This window comes from Eschrichtius robustus, chromosome 8, assembly GCF_028021215.1.
Source record: "Eschrichtius robustus isolate mEscRob2 chromosome 8, mEscRob2.pri, whole genome shotgun sequence".
NCBI lineage: Eukaryota > Metazoa > Chordata > Mammalia > Artiodactyla > Eschrichtiidae > Eschrichtius > Eschrichtius robustus.
The window spans coordinates 22,237,677-22,259,810 of NC_090831.1; the positions used below are offsets into that span (position 1 = coordinate 22,237,677).

The 22,134-nt window shown below is 35.7% G+C and overlaps 1 protein-coding gene across 3 annotated transcripts in view; it reads right to left on the reverse strand.

The window, feature by feature from the left end:
• The window catches only part of MAGI2 (membrane associated guanylate kinase, WW and PDZ domain containing 2), a 1,349,206-nt gene that overhangs the window by 323,666 nt on the left and 1,003,406 nt on the right, over positions 1 to 22,134 (reverse strand). For all 3 annotated transcript variants that reach the window (XM_068550445.1, XM_068550444.1, XM_068550443.1), the window contains exon 7: positions 13,463 to 13,520. In XM_068550445.1, the coding sequence (XP_068406546.1) occupies positions 13,463 to 13,520 (58 nt within the window). The remainder of the gene's footprint in view (positions 1 to 13,462; positions 13,521 to 22,134) is intronic.

The window sequence follows — 22,134 nt, forward strand, 5'->3', positions numbered from 1 at the left end:
GGTAGGCTCCAGTGTTGGGTTGCCTCAGGTCAAACAACCAACAGGGAGGGAACACAGCCCCACCCATCAGCAGTCAAGTGGATTAAAGGTTTACTGAGCTCTGCCCACCAGAGAAACAGTCAGGTCTACCCACCACCAGTCCCTCCCATTAGGAAACCTGCACAAGCCTCTGAGATAGCCTCATCCACCAGAGGGCAGACAGCAGAAGCAAGAAGAACTACAATCCTGCAGCCTGTGGAACAAAAACAACATTCACAGAAAGATAGACAAGATGAAAAGGCAGAGGGCTATGTACCAGATGAAGGAACAAGATAAAACCCCAGAAAAACAACTAAATGAAGTGGAGATAGGCAACCTTCCAGAAAAATAATTCAGAATAATAATAGTGAAGATGATCCAGGACCTCGGAAAAACAATGGAGGCAAAGATCGAGAAGATGTAAGAAATGTTTAACAAAGACCCAGAAGAATTAAAGAACAAACAAACAGAGATGAACAATACAATAACTGAAATGAAAACTACACTAGAAGGAATCAATAGCAGAATAACTGAGGCAGAAGAACGGATAAGTGACCTGGAAGACAGAATGGTAGGAATTCACTGCTACGGAACAGAAGAAAGAAAAAAGAATGAAAAGAAATGAAGACAGCCTAAGAGACCTCTGGGACAACATTAAATGCAAGAACATTCGCATTATGGGGTCCCAGAAGGAGAAGAGAGACACAAAGGACCCGAGAAAGTATTTGAAGAGATTAGAGTCGAAAACTTCCCTAACTTGGGAAAGGAAATAGCCACCCAAGTCCAGGAAGTACAGCGAGTCCTATACAGGATAAACCCAAGGAGAAACATGCCAAGACACATAGTAATCAAATTGGCAAAAAGTAAAGACAAAGAAAAATTATTGAAAGCACAAGGGAAAAATGACAAAAAATATACAAGGGGACTCCCATAAGGTTAACAGCTGATTTCTCAGCAGAAACTCTACAAGCCAGAAGGGAGTGGCATGATATACTTAAAGTGATGAAAGGGAAGAACCTACAACCAAGATTACTCGACCTGGCTAGGATCTCATTCAGATTTGATAGAGAAATCAAAAGCTTTACAGACAAGCAAAAGCTAAGAGAATTCAGCACCACCAAACCAGCTCTACAACAAATGCTACAGGAACTTCTCTAAGTGGGAAACACAAGAGGAGAAAAGGACCTACAAAAACAAACCCAAAACAATTAAGAAAAGGGTAATAGGACCATACCTATTGATAATTACCTTAAACGTGAATGGATTAATGCTCCAACCAAAAGACACAGGCTCGCTGAATGGATACAAAAACAAGACCCGTATATATGCGGTCTGCAAGAGACCCACTTCAGACCTAGGGACACACAAAGACTGAAAGTGAGGGGAAGGAAAAAGATTTTCCATGCAAATGGAAATCAAAAGAAAGCTGGAGGAGCAATACTCATATCAGATAAAATAGACTTTAAAATAAAGAATGTTACAAGAGACAAGGAAGGACACTACATAATGATCAAGGGATCAATCCAAGAAGAAGATATAACAATTATAAATATATAGGCACCCAACATAGGAGCACCTCAATACATAAGGCAACTGCTAACAGCTGTAAAAGAGGAAATTGACAGTAACACAATAATAGTGGGGGACTTTAACACCTCACTTACACCAATGGACAGATCATCCAAAATGAAAATAAATAAAGAAACAGAAGGTTTAAATGACAAAATAGACCACATATATTTAATTGATACTTATAGGACATTCCATCCAAAAACAGCAGAGTACACTTTCTTCTCAAGTGTGCATGGAACATTCTCCAGGATAGATCACATCTTGGGTCACAAATCAAGCCTCAGGAAATTTAAGAAAATTGAAATCATAGCAAGCATCTTTTCTGACCACAACGCTATGAGATTAGAAATGAATTAAAGGGAAAGAAACGTAAAAAACACAAACACATGGAGGCTAAACAATACGTTACTAAATAACAAAGACATCACTGAAGAAATCAAAGAGGAAATCAAAAAATACCTAGAGACAAATGACAATGAAAACACGACAATCCAAAACCTATGGGATGCAGCAAAAGCAGTTGTAAGAGGGAAGTTTATAGCTATACAAGCCTACCTCAAGAAACAAGAAAAATCTCAAATAAACAATCTAACCTTACAGCTAAAGGAACTAGAGAAAGAAGAACAAACAAAACCCAAAGTTTGCAGAAGAAAAGAAATCATAAAGATCAGAGCGGAAATAAATGAAATAGAAACAAAGAAAACAATAGCAAAGATCAATAAAACTAAAAGCTGATTCTTTGAGAAGATTAACAAAATTGATAAACCATTAGCAAGACTCATGAAGAAAAAGAGGGAGAGGACTCAAATCAATACAGTTAGAAATGAAAAAGGAGAAGTTACAATAGACACCACAGAAATACAAAGCATCCTAAGAGACTACTACCAGCAACTCTATGCCAATAAATTAGACAACCTGGAAGAAACGGACAAATTCTTAGAAAGGTATAACCTTCCAAGACTGAACCAGCAAGAAATAGAAAATATGAACAGACCAATCACAAGGAATGAAATTGAAACTGTGATTAAAAATCTTCCAACAAACAAAAGTCCAGGACCAGATGGCTTCACAGGTGAATTCTATCAAACATTTAGAGAAGAGCTAACACCCATCCTTCTCAAACTCTTCCAAAAAGTTGCAGAGGAAGGAACACTCCCTAACTCATTGTATGAGGCCACCATCACCCTGATACCAAAACCAGACAAAGATACTACAAAAAAAGAAAATTACAGACCAGTATCACTGATGAACATAGTTGTAAAAATCCTCAACAAAATACTAGCAAACAGAATCCAACAATACATTAAAAGATTCATACACCATGATCAAGTGGGATTTATCCCAGGGATGCAAGGATTCTTCAATATATGCAAATCAATCAATGTGATACACCATATTAACAAATCGAAGAATAAAAACGATATGATCTCAATAGATGCAGAAAAAGCTTTTGACAAAATTCAACACCGATTTATGATAAAAACTCTCCAGAAAGTGGGTATAGAGGAACCTACCTCAACATAATAAAGGCCATATATGTCAAACCCACAGCAAACATCATTCTCAATGGGGAAAAACTGAAAGCATTTCCTCTAAGATCAGGAACAAGACAAGGATGTCGACTCCCACCGCTATTACTCAACATAGTTTTGGAAGTCCTAGCCACGGCAATCAGAGAAGAAAAAGAAATAAAAGGAATACAAATTGGAAAAGAAGAAGTAAAACTGTCACTGTTTGCAGATGACCTGATACTATACATAGAGAATCCTAAAGATGCCATCAGAAAACTACTAGAGGTAATCAATGAATTTGGTAAAGTTGCAGGATACAAAATTAATGCACAGAAATCTCTTGCATTCCTATACACTAACAATGAAAAATCTGAAAGAGAAATTATGGAAACACTCCCATTTACCATGGCAACAAAAAGAATAAAATACCTAGGAATAAACCTATCTAGGGAGACAAAAGACCTGTATGCAGAAAATGATACGACACTGCTGAAAGAAAGTAAAGATGATACCAACAGATGGAGAGATATACCATGTTCTTGGATTGGAAGAATCAATATTGTGAAAATGACTATACTACCCAAAGCAATCTACAGATTCAATGCAATCCCTTTCAAATTACCAATGGCATTTATGGAACTAGAACAAAAAATCTTAAAATCTGTATGGAGACACAAAAGACCCCGAATAGCCAAAGCACTCTTGAGGGAATAAAACGGAGCTGGAGGAATCAGACTCCCTGGCTTCAGGCTATACTACAAAGCTACAGTAATCAAGATAATATGGTACTGGCACAAAAACAGAAACATAGATCAATGGAACAAGATAGAAAGCCCAGAGGTAAACCCACACACCTATGGTCAACTAATTCATGACAAAGGAGGCAAGGATATACAATGGAGAAAAGACAGTCTCTTCAACAAGTGGTGCTGGGAAAACTGGACAGCTACATGTAAAAGAATGAAATTAGAACACTCCTTAACACCATACACAAAAATAGACTCAAAATGGATTAGAGACCTAAATGTAAGACTGGACACTATAAAATTCTTAGAGGAAAACATAGAAAGAACACACTTTGACATAAATCACAGCAAGATCTTTTTTGATCCACCTTCTAGAGTAATGGAAATAGAAACAAAAATAAACAAATGGGACCTAATGAAACTTCAAAGCTTTTGCACAGCAAAGGAAACCATAAACAAGACAAAAAGACAACCCTCAGAATGGGAGAAAATATTTGCAAACGAATCAACGGACAAAGGATTAATCTCCAAAATATATAAACAGCTCATGCAGCTCAATATTAAAAAAACAAACAACCCAATCCAAAAATGGGCAGAAGACCTAAATAGACATTTCTCCAAAGAAGACATACAGATGGCCAAGAAGCACATGAAAAGCTGCTCAACATCACTAATTATTAGAGAAATGCAAATCAAAACTACAATGAGGTATCACCTCACCTCTGTTAGAATAGGCATCATCAGAAAATCTACAAACAACAAATGCTGGAGAGGGTGTGGAGAAAAGGGAACCCTCTTGCACTGTTGGTGGGAATGTAAATTGACACGGCCACTATGGAGAACAGTATGGAGGTTCCTTAAAAAACTAAAAGTAGAATTACCATATGATCCAGCAATCCCACTACTGGGCATATACCCAGAGAAAACCATAATTCAAAAAGACACATGCACCCCAATGTTCATTGCAGCACTATTTACATTAGCCAGGTCATGGAAGCAACCTAAATGCCCATCGACAGATGAATGGATAAAGAAGATGTGGTACACATATACAATGGAATATTACTCAGCCACAAAAAGGAATGAAATTGGGTCATTTGTAGTGACGTGGATGGATCTAGAGACTGTCATACAGAGTGAAGTAAGTCAGAAAGAGAAAAACAAATATCGTATATTAACGCATATATGTGGAACCTAGAAAAATGGTACAGATGAAATGGTTTGCAGGGCAGAAATTGGGACACAGATGTAGAGAACAAACGTATGGACACCAAGGGGGAATGCCGCGGGGGGTGGTGGTGGTGGTGTGATGAATTGGGTGATTGGGATTGATACATATACACTGATGTGTATAAAATTGATGACTAATAAAAACCTGCTTTATAAAAAAAGAAATAAAATAAAATTCAAAAATTCAAAAAAAAAGAGAACAGATGAAAAGCCAAAAAAAAAAAAAAAAAAGAAAAACACAGGAAAATGGCCAAATTTATCCTTGTTAACACAGGTGCAGTGGATATTCCTTGAACTAGAAGAAACCTTAGCAATCACCTAATCGAAACCATTCATTTAACAGATAAAAGCCAGTGAGGTTAAGTGTAATTTAGAATTTTGTAAATTCAAAACCATGAATACAAAAAGGGACAAACTATTACTAACATTATGGTCTGTGACACAAAAACAATTTTGAAAAACATTATTTGCATATTAAAAAAGATGAAATTATAGTTCTCATGTGGGGCAGGAGGGCATTACATTTTACCTCTTAAAGGTGACAATCTTCTGTTTTATTCATAATAATGTGCCAAAGAATGACATCAATCTACTGCTTCCTCTGTTTGACTAAATTTCTTCATCCTTCTGATAGCATCTCTCTGAGCCTAATGTGATTCTAGTTCTGTATACATTAAAGATTGAAAAGACATAAGTGCCAGCCAACCCCTTTAATTCCAGAAAGAATCCTTTTCCAACACTAAAGGAAAACCCAGCCATTTTGTTTGAGTATGCTAGTCTCCAACACGACATGATTCTGAGGGATTTTTAGGATAATTTTGACTCTATCCAACTTTTCACTTCATGTGTTCACTTCAGAACCTAGTCTCAGTCTAAGATATGACTCCAAAGTATCTGGTGATACAGAGTGGCAGCATGAGACAATTTGCAGTTCACTCACAAGAAACCTAGCATGTTTAATCCAGAGAAAGATTAATAACCAAAAAAGCTAACTATTTCACAAATTATAGAATGATGACAGTGATCTACGTGTTATTATAACATTGCCTTGGCAAGAGCCAAACAGAATTCTCCAGTGAAAGACGGTGGCAGCTTTCTCTGCGTTGCCAAGCAATGAGCTACACGGAATAGAAATAGGTGGTCCCCTCCTCCAGCAGGAGGGACAGCACTTCCGACAGCATCCTAGGACCTCTCGGTACAGAAATGACACTCCCCACCTTCACCTGCTCATATCCCTCTCAACAGGCTGTCTGAAAGTCCCTTGAACAACATTGTCTAAGTGCAGTCTGACCTCCCTGCCTTCATATGGCCAGTCTCGAGCTCTCATGGTCCTATAAAAAAGATGGAGTAGAAGGAGGGAGCATGGTCCTTCCTTGGGAGTATACTAAATGGTGTTTCCAGTTCTGACCATTCCTGCCATCTCTCCTTGCGATGATGAGGGCTCAGGGACATTGCTGCCTCCACCACCGAGTTCCCCTGCTCTGTGCTACCCGTTGTGCTCCTGTGCTGTTTGCCTGTGCTTAACTTCTCCAGAAGTGCCTAAACAAGAGCCCAATTTAATTTGCTAGATTGATAAAAAAGGTTTAAAGACAAACAAACCAAAAAAAAAAAAAAAAATAGTGTTTACATTGCATTCATCTTTCTTCACAAACACATTCTCAAAGGAAAGATGATGCTGGAGTAATAATTCTTTTGTCTTTTATTATTGACTTCAAGACAAAAAATGATTTATTAGAATTGTAAAATTAAAAAAAAACACATGTAACTCTGATGTCAAAGCGAATAAATGATCGTTATTTGTAAAAGTCCACTTGCAATTAAACCTATTTAAACTTCTGGGTGACTAAAACATTATTTATTTGGAAACAGAAGATCTGCTAAATAAGGTAGTTTATAAATAAACAGTTGCTAACAAAAGTGTATTCAATTATAGAGTCAAGTTTTTTTAACCTTTAGTTGAACAGACCTTCAGGGGAAACAAGGTAACTGATATACAAAATAAATTTTGATCATATTAAAATGAATCAGCAATGGGGAAATATCTTACAGCATGAAAAAATGATCTCTAATCTCATGTAAGGGCTTGATGAGGGGCATGTATCCAGACCTTGACTGGATGGTAGCGGTGAGAAGGGAGATTGGACATGAGACTTCATTTTGATTTGAAAGAATCATAATTTAAAAATATTTGAGGGACCCTGGCATAAAGAGTAAAAGGAAGCCATAAGCTTTTCCACTGATCTGTGGTTGAACTGTAGTATTAAGAAAGTTGGATCAATAGCCAGTTGGAATTTATATAATACCAGTGAGTAGTACAGAGTGGGTAAATAAGAACTACCAATTACAAACTATGGGAAATGCTAACATAGTATAAAGAGCATGTATGTGGAGCTAGGAGATCCCTCACGATGAAGCTTGATTGCTTGTCTTCTCCAGGCTGAAAGGAGTAATGCCACATACTATGACCTTGGGCTGGGTCAGCCAGCAGGAGGCAAAAAGGTAAGTGTAATGACTTAGCGAAAAAGAACCAATTGTAGTTTGGTTAGAAATAGAATACTCCACGTTTATTTCAATGTCCTTATTCCTTTCATTAACCGATTTATACTTGTTTAACAAATATGAGACATACTTTATAAATTAAACAGTTTACATTAGTGTGAAAACATAGCTACTCTACTAAAAGGTCTTTCTTAGCTCTGCATGCATCAGACAGCTGCAACCTTACTAGCCATATGCCCACTGAGAACTCACTTAACTCCTCAGAGATTTGGTTCCCTCATTTGTAAATGCTGTGATCATCCTCTGGGACAATGGATGTGAAAGTAGTTGAAAGTTAAAATAGTGCCTTAAACATCACTATCATTATTATCATCACAACTCCCCAGCTGTATAAGATGGCATGTACCGGAGATCATTACAACAAAAATATCTTCGTCGGGAATTACCCTGAAACCTCAACCCCTCTGGAAGCCATGGAAACATCTCACTCTGCGGTCCTTGCTTCATCATTTTCAGTGGGCTTATGGAATTACAATAAATGCTATTTTTTAAATTCAGTGTGGCACACTCTAACCGTGAGATTAAGTTATATGTTTCTTACAGATCAAATAATTTCCCTTAGAATTGTTCACTGTTGGGGTGTATTTTACCGTGAAAGAACTGGAAAAGCAAGTAGTGCCAGAAGGAGAGTCCTTATCTATGTCATTGGGATACATATGATAAAATATAACTAACATTTGTTGAGCACTTCCTACATACCTGTGTTAAGTGCTAAACACCAGCTGTGTAATGAGACTGCCTAGATTCAAATTCTGGCTTTATTACTTAGTACTTGTAAAAATATCTGTGTCTCAGTTTCCTTATCTATAAAATGGGGATAGTAACACAGACTTCATAGTTTTTGTTGTTGTTGTTGTTTGTTTTGTTTTGTTTTGTTTTGCTTTGTGAGGATTAAATGAGTTAGTATATGTAAAGCACTTAGAATACTGCTGGGCACGTAGTAGGTGCACAATAAAAGTTCTTCCTCTCCCCTCCCCTCTCTCCTTTCTCTCTGGTCCTAATCCTCATCCTCATCCTCCTCCACTTCCTCCTTCTCCATAATCTGTCTACTCAAGATCTCACAGCTAGGAAGCTGCAGGGCTGGCATACTGTGAAACGCTGCAGCCCATACTCTTGGCCACTAATGATAATAATTGACATGACCAAATGCTACTGACAAAATTTAGAGCTCGCTTTAGATTAGAACATCACTGGGCAAATTCATCAGCAGTGCACTTCAGTGTCTATTACACAAATCTGTTAAGCTGGGGAAAGGATTTCTTTGTTAAATAGCTGTTTAAAAGCATCAAAACAGTATGCTAGTTTTTGAAGATTGAAGAAAAAGTTGAAAGTTTGAAAAATTAACTTTCAATATAGAAAAAAGATCTCTAAGAACAAGCAAGATTTTAAAAGGTATTCTTTTACGTTGATTTCTAATTGGAAATGTTTTACATTTATGCTGGCTTTTCAAAAATTCTGAAATTAGAAAGCATTTTCTTAGAATATTTAGAAAACTACTCAAAGGCATGAAGGAGAAAAACATTCTTAAGATATGCTATTGAGTTAAAATCCTCTCTAACCACTTTCCAACTTGCTACATCATGACAAATACTCATCATTAACCATGAAATGAATGCAATTTTCCTTTCACATTTAATGTTATATTGGAGATATTATACAGTATCTTTCATACTTTCTGGAACTGCACACGAGTAACATTTCATAGTAGCAGATGTGTGACATCACATGAAAACTTGTAAAACCTTTACATGAAAATCACATCTGTCAGTCTCCACTATTATTTTAACTGTAGTTGTATGGTTTGCTTCTCCGTCTGTGCCAGCAAAGGCAGCTTTGCATGAAAGCTGTTCCAGGAAATTGTGTCTTCCGGGCTAGCTAGTTAAGCAAATTGTATAACTGCCATTGAAACCAAAATGTAACCCAGCAGACATAATTTCACAAAAGAGGAGAGAAAAACACATTTGTACAAAAGTCACAGCTGTTCAACGCTACACTTTGCACTTTTTTCATTAAAGAAATTTCCCTTTCTTTATGAACAGTGACACTTACATTTCTAGTTAGCAACTTTAGGACTTGTTAATACATTGCTAAGCGCTGTACTATCAAGGATTTAGTGTCAGGAAAACTAGGGCTAACCTCTTTCTGCGTCTACACTGAGCAGAAATGTGGTCCGTCTGTCCTGTCTGCAGATGAAATAAGGAAAGGTGTTGAGTATGGCTCACTGTTCTCTAACATACAGACCTGTGTGGCTGTCTCTATAGCTCCAAACGAGGGGCAACATCCCTACACTGAGGCCCACATAACCTGGACTCCTCTTCGTTCAGGACTTGCTAGTCTTACTCTTGGGGGCCGTGGCGTCCAGGGCCACTCTCAAGTCATGGGTAACGGAGCTGGTGGCTCGGAATGAGTGAGTTAGAAGCCAGCCTGATGGGGCTGTGAGCAGCACTGTCGGAACCCTCCTGGGACACTACTAGAGTGCAGCCAGGGAGCAGATGTTCTCTGGGGACCCCTTATTCTTCTCCAGTGATGAGTCCCAGAAGCTTGTTCAGACCATCACGTGAGGATTATGGACACTACATTCATGGGATGCATTTCGAGCAAGAGTTTGGAGCCTGGGCTCTGCAGTCCCAGTGCCTGGGCCCCATTCCTCTCAATAATGTGCGATGCTGGGTAAGTTACTCAACTTCTTCAGCCAGAGTTTCCCCATCTGTCAACTTAAGACAATGTACCTCATTACACTACAGAGAGGATTAGAAATGTGCTAAAGACTGTTGAGCTCTTAGCCCGCTTCATGGCACATACTGAGCCCTCAGTGGATGTTAACTAATTTGATGATATGATACTTATATGATGATGATGATCATTTTCCTGAGTTTTAAATATATTAAACCTATAATCTTAAAATTGCATTTGCCCAGGACAGAATTATGGCACAGTAAAGTCACCAATAGTGGTCAAAAATTATTCAATCCAGGGTTTCCAGTTTCAAGTTGTACAGACACTTTCCCGCTCCTGACTGCTGAAATCCTACCTGCTTGTCTGAGGCTGGCAGGAACGAGTGTTTGTGCAACTGTGCCAGAGGCACAAGGCTGATTTCAACCTGACGTGCCCTGCTGATGATAGAGAGCCCACTCCACAACTTCTGCTCCCAGTTGTTGATCTGCTTGAAGAGTAACTGACTGCTACGTTAGACTTCCAGTGTCCCTGCATAGGCTTTTGTGCCACTTGGGAGGAAGGTGGAATGTTTTTCCTATTTTGTAACCAGATCTCCAATTGTGTAATTCGGTATGTAATTAAACACCAAAAATGATAGCTCTACAGAGAACCCATTATATAATGTAAACATATAATGTTTACAAGTTGAGGTATTTTAATTATTTTGATTATTTTTTTCCAAAAGACATTTCTAAGAAATATTGGCCTATAGTTCTACTTAAAATTATCTGGAGGTTTGGATTATCTGTCTCAATTTTTTGATTGGTCTGATACACACACACACACACACCTAACTATTGCTATTGGGATACCTTATGGAACCATGTAATGGGGAAAAAGCCATGACAAATAGTAGAACTGGATGCAGTCTGAAGGAAGTTAAACGATTTGACTCACTATGACCTGTATCTAAGACCTCACAATCACCTGAAACCTAAAACTATTAAATGTGTTAGTCTGATCTAATTATATAAGATATAACTGACTAAATTATGAATAATTTTCTGACTATGGTGATGATACATGGAAAATGAAGTGAAGAAATGTAGAAAGAAATGTAATTTAAGCAAAAACAAGTCCAAAGTAAACCATGTGAAATGTAATGATAATGAGGACCATTTTCTTTTAGGCTTATAGCTCATGTCCAATTCAATAATTAACTACCAGCAGCAGGTCTTTACGTGAAGAGCACACGCCTCGATGATCAAGAAGGTAGGAAGCATTGCTTTCGGTCATGTGGGTCTCTCACCTCTGTGATACTTAGACAGAGAAAGAAGGTTTGACTTAAATACTGTTTCTCACATTGGAAAGCAGTTGAGGACACGGAAGAAGAATCTGAAGATTTCGAATAGGGCAAGGGTCAGCAAACCATGTTCTGCATGCCAAATTTGGCCAGCTGCCTGTTTTTGTTAATACAGTTTTACTGGAACATACTACACCCGTTCATTTAAGTGTCGCCTATGGTTGCTTTCAAGCTACAACAGCAGAGTTGAACAGTTGTGACAGAGGCCATTTGGCCCCCTAAAATATTTGTTATCTGGCTCTTTATGGAGTTGGCCAATATCTAAACTTAGGAGAAGGTTCTTGTTCAATGAATTCTGTAAGGAAGTGTATTAAAGATGAGATCTGGTATGTCACATACCTCCATTCTCTTTCCTTATATGGAAATAGCTTGGATTTCGGATGTAATAGGTTTAGGCAAGGGACAGTCTAATTCAACAAATTAAGACAAGGTAGCACCTATTGAAAACCTTTAATGTTGATACATTTAACCAGGAGCTGCAGCTACATTATTATTATTAAAATATATGTGTATTTTAATTGATGAGCAATGTAGTAGGACTAGGAGCCTTATAACTATTTACAAGTGATTTCCCTTGAGTTTTGCAATTAGTGATACCTCCATGTACATATCTTAATTTTTGCATCTATTGAGTGTCTACATGACGTGAGAGACTTAGATACTATGTTAGAAAATTGCATTTGGCAAAAGACGTGAATTCACCTTCACTGGAAATGACTGACTGTGGTGCCAAAATTGGGGCTTTTCCAGATGAAGATGGTGGGTCAAACTATTCAAGACAAGTGCTCATGAAGGAGATGCTCAAGGGCAGGCAGCACACAGGTCGTCCTCATCAGCACCTCCCCAGTGCAGAGAAGGGCTTGACACTTCGTAAAAGCTCAGTAACAATTTGAACAATTTACTACAAAAACAATTTAGCAATAATGCCATTAGTCTGTAATCCTCTACCATCTAGATTATTATTGCTAAACAGAATATGATTGGAGAAAACAGAGTTAGATCTTGATGGAGAGTGAGAACATCTTTAGTTTTTCAGCCTCTGCATTTCTTGGGTATCTGGTTTTGTTATTTACCCAAATAACATTAACAATGTGACACAATAGATAAAAAATAAAAATTTCTCTATCAGAAGAGGGGTTCTGGAAAAGTAAGTCACGTACTTAACTTTTGAAAATTATGAATATTATTTGATTTTCCTAAGAAAAAAACATATATATAACTGAATCCCTAATAGGGGCTTTATCCTGAATAAAAGGATGCATAGAGGGGTAACTCATATTATGCTAAGATACATACATTAAGGTAATGAAACCTCCAATAGATAACATAAAAGTCCAAGGTACAGAAAAAATACTCTTGATTTAAAATGAGGCCTTAAAAGAGAGAAAAAAAACCATCTTAATTTTATTTCATCCCTCAACTGGCAAGTATGGTTGCTTCATTTAATTGACTCTGAAATCTGGTTTAATAGAGTATCTCTTTTACACAACTAGTCAGCTCCCAACATTTTGATTGCAAAATGAAGGGCATTTACTTTGATGTCTTTAATTATCACTCATTTAGAGGACAGTGTGAAACACATTTTTCCAACTGGTGTTTTAGAATCATGAGTCAAAGAAAGGAATGACAAATTAGCCAGCTGGAGAGCAAGAGACAGCTAGCTAGTGCTGCTAGAGTCTTTGTGGGTACTTCAAAGTAAGATGACAAAGGAATAAAGGGACTGTTAGCCACACAAGCTCAATAAATGAAATAATAACACAATTTCACAACACATTAATAACAAGTTAATATCAAACTTAGAGACTTACTCAACATAATAAGTGCCATATATGGGATCATCGATTTTTTCCCAGCCATATGGAAGCTCTGAAAAATAAAGAGTTATTTCTTTCAGTAAGTAACAGATAACACTATTTCTAATAAAAAGTAATATAATTTAATTGTTCGTGGCTTGCAGAAAATAGTCTACTAAAGTGGAATAAAGCATTCAGAGTCAGCGCTAAATTTCAAATGCATATTGTAGGGACTATAAGAAGCACTGACTTGAAAATTGGCACTTAAAACACAGAACTCTCTTCTCTGCAGATCTACTGCTGGGTCTAGCTGTTTATCCCACGCCAAGCAGTAGAATGGCACGCTATCATGTTATCACCACTCAAGGTAATACAGAAGGCAAATCGCTTTCCTGAAAGAGCATACAGCTTTCTCATTTATTTGTATTGTTAAAAGGAGCATTTCAGGATAAAGAGCCTATTTTCAAAATATATTTCTGAGAATAGCAAATTGTTTCTGATGACTGAAACAAAGACATTATACATTCTCAATTGACACCCCACTATTCAAGATGGTTAGCTTGCTTTTCTCTCTCCATGGGTCAGAATTTGAATACTGCCAATAAACTCTTTGGGTATATTTTTGTATAAAGTCTAAAATTCTAAACACACTTTCCTTGACAATATGGTTCATATTTTCAATTCTCCACAGCAAATTTTAATAAACACATGTTAAAATATCAACAATACAATAAAAGCTACTTTAAGCAAAAACATGTTATTTGAAGACCAGGCTTTGTGTTATGATACTCCTTCCAAATACACTGAGCCTTTATAATTATTAACTCCTATAAATATGAAGAATATTCTAGTTTTCCTCATATACATTAATAATACATATATAACTTGAAATCTAAGTAAGATATATTGACATGCTCTAAGTAATATGTTTAAATGACACTTAAAAGTTTTATTTTTATAAGTAGTAGCACATTTTCACCATAGGCAAGCACAGTTATAAAAGAAAATTAGAATCACCTGCAATCCTGCCATCCAGAGATAAGTGTGTGTGTGTGTATATATAATTTTTAAAGACACTAGATCATATAGTGCATATTATTTTTACAGCCTGGTATTTCTACCTAACAAAATATCAAGGGCATCTTCAATGTGAATGAGTGTTACTGCACAATATCACTTTTAAAGTGGACAGTAGTGGTGTGGGGTGTGGCCAGAGCCTGTGTAATCTCACCAATCTTCTATTATTGAACATTTGGGACTTTCCAGTTATATATCATCTGTGTTGGACTTACTGAAGCCTAAATCTTTCATCATTTTCCCAGTAATCTAGTCATGATAAATTCCTAGAGGTAAAATTTCAGATTAAAGGGCATGTACCCTTTTATGGCTTTTGATAAATGTATATCTATATATTTATATCCAAGTTGTTGCCATCCACTCACAAAAGAGAACCAATTTATAACTTCACTGGGAGTTTATGAATTGACTTTGTTTCTCTGTACCATCAAATTAAATACAGGTCCATAATTCCTCATCCAAAACTTTTTGGGACAGAGAGGTTTTGAAATTCATAATTTTTCTGATTTTAGAAGGATAACACGAAGCAAATGCATTCTGTTCCATAACACCTCAAGCAGAGTCTGAAAAAGCACTTTATAATCAAAGCCATGAGTATTTAAGCAGCCCAAACCATGTGATTCTCACTAAGAGGCACAAAAAAGAACCACTTCACATCAGTTAGCACTGGTCTGCCAGCATGTCCAGGTCAGGCTACCTTTTGCTGCCAAATGAGTATAAAAGGCAGTTTTTAGAGCTTTTGAATTCTGGATATGCAGATAAAATACTGTATTTCATTATTTTAAAAATCAACAAAATTGTTTTTTAAATAGTATCTCATAGTTGTTTTAATTTGCCTTTCTTGGATTTCTAGTTAGTTTCAACATTTTTTATTTGTTCATCCTTGGGCAACTGTTTTTTCTTTTGTACATTTGTTATTTTTATAAATCCATTCATAAGAGTTTTTTTTTTTTTTTTTTTTTTACTTATTAAGAGTATTAGTCCTTTGTTACATATGTTGCATATAGGTTTTTAAGAGTTTGCTTAGATTTTAATTTTGTTGAACATTTTCTTCAACATAGTTGTTTTAATTTTTGATTGGTAAATTTCTCAGTGTTTTCCTTTATGGCTTCTATCATTGGAGCTTAGCTTAAATACTGAAGAAATTTTTAAGTTTATTTATTTTTTTTAAACTATAAAGTCTAGGCTATGACTTGGTTTAATAATTTTTGGATTAGTCATATATTAAATATACAACACCAAATTGTGAAGCATCTTAAGAAATTTTTCTGTCAAAATTATAATAAGAATATTACTGAGTATTTACTATGGTCCAGATACTGATGGGTTTTCCATGCACTAACTCATTTTCTCTAAACAACAACTCAGGATTTAAAAACCCTGTACTTTGGTTCCAGAGACCTTAGCCAATTCAGATATCAATTTAGGCACTCTGTTTAATACAGCATAAACAATACTTAATTTAAACTAATGAGAATAACTATCCAGATGGTTTTTACCAAATTCCCCAAGCTACTGGAGAATTTGGCTATTAAAAAGAAAAATCCATTTGACAAACATCTACTGAGTGCCTTTTACAAGTAGCTTAAGTAAAAGAATATACAGGGGACAAGAATTGATATTATGAATATTTATTATTAATATGGCTGAATACATGGATTCATATATATAATAGGTTTAATATCACCTCATGAATACAATAATATGTAAAATGATAATATTTAATAATTTTCAGAGTAAAAGCCTAACATGGTTAGTTTTATGGATACTAGTCCTACTTCTTAATGGCACTGCCAAATGGAAGCATTTCATGGTCAAATTTAAAAAATTATCTTTTACAGTGTAATCTATTCCTTCACTTATTCCTTATCTTTGGCTCTTTTCTTGAGTAAATTACTAATTCTAAGCAATGTATCTCCGAAGTATACAGTTCATTGATTCTTTATCTTTGTGGATTTACAGTGCCAAAGGTTCTGGGAACAATTCATTGGCATTCTTTCCCATTTGCCATCATGAAGCGTTCATCAGAATTTAGGGGGAATCTGATTTGCTTTTCATAAGATATTAATATAGTTTGTTTGCTTATTTCATATTTCCAAAATAAACTATTAATTCATGCCTAAACAAAATTATATATTATAAATATTTATACTTTAAGATGAACTATTAAGTGGTCCTTGACTCACAATTTGAGACAAAATGATACACTGTAGCTCTAACTTGTTTACAAAGAGCTGTCATTCATTTCATTTACAAGGTCTGCACAGGATTGATGGATGAATGTTACAAGAAACAAGTAATAGAATACACACACTGGTTCATTTGTAAATATGACAGAATAGGTATAAAAGTCTACAACCAATGCTTATAATTGTGTATTTGTGTGTGTCTGTGTGTGTACATATATAGGAATATGTATGTGTATATATATATGTTTGTGTGTATGCATGTGCATGTATGTGTGGACATGTGTTTGTGTGTATTCCCCTTAATGACATTCTTCCTGAGTGGCAAAGAAAAGCCAAGTCATAAAATAAATTCTTAAGATTATTAACTCATGAAAAGCCAAGTCATAAAATAAATTCTTAAGATTAACTGAAGAGTATACATCTATATGATGAAAAGTTAAGACAGTTAAGAACCATCTTGCACTGTGAAAAATTAGCTATCTGGACTTTAATTCGTTTTTAAAAACAAATTGCTTCTTTTTAAAATTAAGCTAGGAAACGAGAAAAAATAATTTCCAATTTTGTACTATTTGCCCAACCAAGCTAGTATGCAGCTTGAAACTCTTGGGTCCTGGGTTATTTGGAATACTGTATTCAATGATACCTGACAAATTTGCAGATGATTAAGGTCACACTAATGAAAGCATAACCTATACTATGCAACAAAGAAAACTAAACACTTGAGATCAGCAAGGTTAATGCTGTATTAAGAACGGCTGTAATTGAGATTATCTTCAGGCCATGGAACCATGGGGAAAATTCAGTGATTAGATATTCCTATAGTGATCCACTCTGCAAAAGTCTGTGAAAATGTCTAGGTTAATTTGTAGTCAGTCATATAAGCTTCGTAAAACTTTAATAGAATCAAAAATTAAAGAGGCATCTAGTTCAGCCTGGATTCTGCCACAGCCATCATGCTCTTCTTTTTATTTACTCGCTCTGTCCAATTCTTATTTATTTACTTATTTATTTGTTAGGTCCATTTTTGTTGCAGAAAACTGGGACTCCTTTATTAGCTCAAAAAAACATTTTTCAGGCTACAGCTGGGAAACTTGTGGAATCCAAGGATTGTATTTCTTATGGAAATGGGACCCAAATACTGAAAAGCTATAAGGAACCTAAGATACACTATCTCACTACTTTGATCTCTGAGTTTCCCAATTCTGTACCCAGCCTCCTCCCCTGCATCCACCCTAATTCATTAATCCAGTTCATTTTCTTCAAAATAGATCCAAGTTACTTAGCCCGGCAGATCACTGTAATGTCTGTCCTCAGGTCAAGAGCCCACTCACATAATAATCAGGTATGGCTGGGGGCTGTGCCCCATTTGCAGACACAGAGCCACATTCGGCAAACACAAATGGAGGAACATTCTAGAAAATAACTGGCCAGTACTCTTCAAAAGTGTCAAGGTCATGAAATAGAAAGCCTGACTGAGGTATCGCCATAGTGTGTAGAGGAGACCATGGAGACACGAAGAGTAAATGCAGGGTGGGATCTGGATTAGGTCCTGGACCAGAAAAAGGACATTAGTGAGACAACTGGTAAAAACCAAATAAGACTTGTAGATTAGTTACTAGTCTACATGAATGTTAATTTCCTGTAATCAATAATTGTGCTTATGAAAGATGTTAATATTAGGGGAAGTGAGGTGAAAGGTACGTAGAAACGCTTTGTACAATTTTTGTAGTTTTTCTGAAATCTAAAATAATTTCAAAATGAAAAATAACTGAAAAAAGCTACTTCACCAACTCTCACTATTGATTAGATGACTTCTACTCACACTTTATTAATATTCAATCAGATACATATAACACTGAATTAATTTGGATAGTGTTAAATTTTTAAACAAAATGAGGATGTAGGATTTCTGCATTTATAGTCTTCTTTTATATTATATTGACTTTTAATAGATATTTCCAAGAAAGTAACTTTTAATTTTGTTATTTTACCTTTTTTTTTTTTTTTTCCTGTTGCCTATCTTTCTGCTCACTGGAAAAACTAAGAAAATGCTATGTTCATGTTTAAGTGTTACTGCATCTTGAATCCTAGAGATACAAATTCAGTAACATGAGTTCAAAATCTGGAGTCCGGTTTTGTTCCTTTCTTGGGAGGCAGCATCTTGTATGGGTCATAGCATGGGTTACGTTAATTCATAAAGGTTGTGTGAAGGCCCATCCTGGTGGGCAGCTTAAAAAGCCAGGAAGGTGGACCAATTTAGAAAGCATACTAAGTACTAAGATTTTGGAGACAGGAACAGGGACCAGCATAGGGGACCATTTCCTTCAATCCTATGTTATTTTATTTGGACTTGCTTTCTTAAAAAAATTGAGGCTCTTGCTATTGTGCTTTAGAGGTGATGACATCACAAGAGAACATAAGAAACATATAAAAGTTCCCTAGGTAGAATAATATGCAATATAGTGATAGCTACTACCCATATTAAAATCTTTTCCTACAATTTTTATTAGATTTTTGCTGTATACACAGTATATGAATTGGGAAATATAACTAAATTTCCCTGGAAAAGTCATTTAACTTTTGCTACCAAGGAGTATAATTATAAAAGTAAATTCTGAATTCATTCTTGTTTTTAACAAAATCCATAAAAGAATGATATGTTAATCACAGTCCCATTTCCCTACATAAAGATAGAGTTGAGAGTGTATACTTCCAGACCTTTTTCTGTGTGTCAGGACTCAAATTTGCTCCTATTTGCCAGAGAATTTTATTCCATTCAGTCACAAAAATAAACAATCAAACAAAACAACAAACTTTAGAACCTAAAATTGAAAATAAAAATTGTTCCTGTATGTTCTCTTTTTCATCTTCCTCAGAGAGTGTCTACATGCAAGAGCACAAACCCAGTTGATATCATGGAAATATAGGCTAAGAAGTCTTCATTCATGGGCCTGGGTATAGGAGTTTTACTATTTTTCACAGTGGAAAGGAGAACTAGCTGATCTGTATTTTACAACACTGGCGTTTAATTCATGTTACCATGTGGATTCAGCCTGAGTATTTCATTACCCCAGTATTATAATGGGTTTTTAAAGTATTGACCACAATTTCACGGGGTTGTTGTTGATAAAACATACAATGGCACAAACAAATTCCAACTAAATTTATTCCTTAATGTATCTTACCAAATTTGAGTAGAAAATGTATAAGCTTTTTCTGACAGATATTGATATATAAAGAAAGGTGTGCTCAATAATGTTTTGGGTATTCAGGGGCCCTTTTCTACCTGGAAAAAAAGTTGTCAAATATAAATGTGAACTTTTGCAATGTTAACTTAAAGATGACAGAGTAATATATTTGAGACGGTGACAGGAAGTGGTGGCAGAAAGGCATGACACAAAAAAAGGATGCTGTCTGGTAAAGATTCAGAAAGAGTCATATTTGGTTTAAGTTTGCAAGCTGCGCTAGAAGGTGAAAAAGTGATGACTCTAGTAGGTGGTTTTTTTTTGGTTGTTTGGTTTTGTTTTTTAAATTCCTAGAGCTTTGGAGAAAGGTCTGGCCATAGTGAAAGATCTGGGAAACAACTATATGTTAGGACTTCAAATATACATCTCCAGTTTCCTCTTAATTTCTGTAAGTCTATATTAATCCATCTATTGATTTATTTATCATCATCATCCACTTAAGATTCTTTACTGAAACATGCTGGGCTCCTATAATGTAAAGGCTGATATCTAAATTTTAACCTCTCCACTTACCCAGAAAACCATAAATATCCACTAAGAGAACAGTAAAACCATCTATAACCCACATCTACAACATAATTAGGAGAAAGAAAATACTATGAACTTGAAAAGGTATATGTAGGTAGAGACATAAATACCCCAATCTAGCAGAACCAGCTCAAGAGCCCATTCTGGATCAGAAAGTCAGGTGGAGAGTGTGCAGAAAAGAAGAGAGGGAGCAAGGAGCCCAGGGGCAGAAGAACAGACAAAATCACCCTCAGAAAGATAAAGTCCTGTCCTGAATTGGAAAATGTTAACAGACATGGTTGATCAGAACACAGCTACTGGGGAACCGAAAAAAAGAGGTTTGAAAGTGAGCAGAATGAGAGATGGAGTCTTAGGAAGGCACTTCTTAAGAAGAAGAGGGAAATGATGTTGACAGAGGAAATGGCCCATGGAAATTTGGTTATGATAGGAAAGAATCATGAGGTAAGAATCACAACTTCTGTTGTGTCTGAAGAAACAAAAAAAGAATCATAAGATCATAAGACATACCAACTATTCCCTCTGCAAAAAAAATATATCATCTACTAAAAATTAGTACTTCACAAAATAAACAGAAGAGGGTGCTCATGGACTAAGAATGTAGTAATCTACCGAACTCTTTTATTTTTGCTTATACAAAACTGTTATTGCCGGTTTAGGAAAAAAACAAAAATAAATAGAAAGTAGATAATATTCATACAAGGTTATTATAAGAAATCAGAAATGAGAGTCAAAGCGATATGACTAATAAAAAAGTATTATCCTCCTTCAAGCATAAACAAAAACACAAATGAGAAAACTGTAATGAAATCTCAAGATATTTTCAAACAAGCATTTATAAATATAAAACAACATTTTGAATCAGAAATTTAAAAGTTCAGAAATGGACAAAGAACAGAAAGATAGAAGAGTTGACTAAAATGAGAAAATAAATTAAAAAAAAAAAAGAATCTTTGAAATTAAAACTAAATTACAAGGTGCCCAAGAGAGAATCAATTCAGTTGGAATTATAATAAGGACCACTGAGGAAAGACATGGCAATAGCCAAGAGAACAAAATGAAATAAACAAATAGTAAAAAGAATCAGAATGAAGTCATCAATATAGAACACAGGCAAAGATAATCCAGTATATGTATAATTGGAATACATAAAGACGAAAATATTAGAACTAATACTTAAAACTATAATCCAGAAGAATTTCCAGAAATAAAATAACTACATATATTTCTATATTGAAAGGGCTGTCCAAGTACTTGGAACATTGTCCCAGAACAGTCAAATCCAACGTAATAGCTATCAGTTAGCCATTAGACTTAAATTATAGAGGAAAAACTGACTAAAAGGTAAGTTCCTTACAATAAAAAAAAAAAAAAAATCAAGTTGATATCACATCTCTGGAATAACATACATAGCTAGACAATAATGAAGCAGCATTTTAAGGAATCTCAAAGAAAGAGTGAACCAAGGATTTTATATTCAGCCAATCAACAGTATCAACACACATACACACACGCACACACACACACACACACACACACACACACACAAATTTAAAATATGCAAGAGGGACGCTGGTGGGGGACTTTGATGACCACGGAGATGGGAGGAAACCCCGAGCAACCTGGTAGGATGTGGGGTGGAGTGAGGGGG